General features: G+C 39.4%; 1 protein-coding gene across 1 annotated transcript in view; it reads left to right on the plus strand.

The window, feature by feature from the left end:
• The window catches only part of FAM184A (family with sequence similarity 184, member A), a 126,202-nt gene that overhangs the window by 123,059 nt on the left and 1,802 nt on the right, over positions 1 to 1,341 (plus strand). The window contains exon 14 of the mRNA XM_012650543.1: positions 969 to 1,171. Within this exon, the coding sequence (XP_012505997.1) occupies positions 969 to 1,171 (203 nt within the window). The remainder of the gene's footprint in view (positions 1 to 968; positions 1,172 to 1,341) is intronic.

The raw sequence follows: 1,341 nt of genomic DNA on the forward strand, positions 1-1,341 counted from the left end.
TCAGCCTAGCTGACAGCAACCTCAAACTCAAACTCCTGGGCTCAAGTGATCTTCCTGCCAATCCCAAGTAGCTGGGATTACAGGCGAGCACCACCACGACTGGCTAATTTTTCTATTTTTAGTAGAGATGGAGTCTCACTTTTGCTCAGGCTGGTCTTGAACTCCCAAGCTCAAGTGATCCTCCCATCTCAGCTTCCCAGAGAGCTAAGATTACAGGCATGAGCCACCACACCAGCCTATCTGTTAATTTTAAAGATGGATTAAAACAATAAAAAATATTGGTTACTATTTTATAACCTTTACTTTGAAAAATATGATTAATTAATACTCCCCATTAATACTGCAAATTAATTGGGAAATTAGACTTAACTATGCAGACTTAATTTTCTCTCTTCAGAAAGATGTCACATTGTATTTAAAACCAAATTATTTCTCTAAGCCAGCTTTAGGTCTTAAGTAGAAATGTAAGATTTGTTTCAAACTACATTGCCAAGCATTTTCTCATTCCTTTTTTTTTTCCAGGCAAGAACTGCCTCCCTTTGACAGATGGCTAAATTTTATGGACCTCTCTTAAAATTATGTTTAAATTTACCCCTTCTCCCAACTTTAGCCTGAATCCATTTAACCTTGTGGTATCTGCAAGACCTGCTCTTTCCCCCTCTCTTTTCCCCTTTGCTCCCAGTGTTCTTTACCTCTTGGCCCCCTTTTTGCCTCCTCCTCCCCTCCCCATAAACCACTCCTAAGTATTTCTTCCTCATTCTTTCTGTCCTTTGAGGATTCCATGTAGATAAAGAACACCTCCAAGGATTCCCAGACCACAGTTTGGGTAACACCAGTTAATCTTAACATCTTAATTTAACATAAAGCTTCCAAAATTTACCCATGCCAAATTTCTGTTTTCTCCTATGCCTATTTTCTCATTTGTCCTTACGCAGGGACTATCCTCACATGTATTATTTTTAATGCAGCAAAAGAAGAAGAATGATAAATCACCAACAAACAGGTTTGTGAGTGTTCCCAATCTAAGTGCTCTGGAATCCGGTGGAGTGGGCAATGGACATCCTAACCGCCTGGATCCCATTCCTAATTCTCCAGTGCACGACATTGAGTTCAACAGCAGCAAACCTCTTCCACAGCCAGTGCCACCCAAAGAGCCCAAGACATTTTTGAGGTGAGCCCCGTCTCACCAATGGTTTTTTCTTTTCTTTTTTAACTTGAGCAATTTACCTTCTTACATTGCAGAAGTCCACTACTTTAAGAACAACCTAATAAAAGAAAGATTACTGTGAAATATTTTCAAAATATATTTATCACCTCTCTAAAGAACTCCCTCTTGACTCT

This window comes from Propithecus coquereli, unplaced genomic scaffold (genome assembly GCF_000956105.1).
Source record: "Propithecus coquereli isolate 6110/MARCELLA unplaced genomic scaffold, Pcoq_1.0 Scaffold331, whole genome shotgun sequence".
Lineage (NCBI taxonomy): Eukaryota > Metazoa > Chordata > Mammalia > Primates > Indriidae > Propithecus > Propithecus coquereli.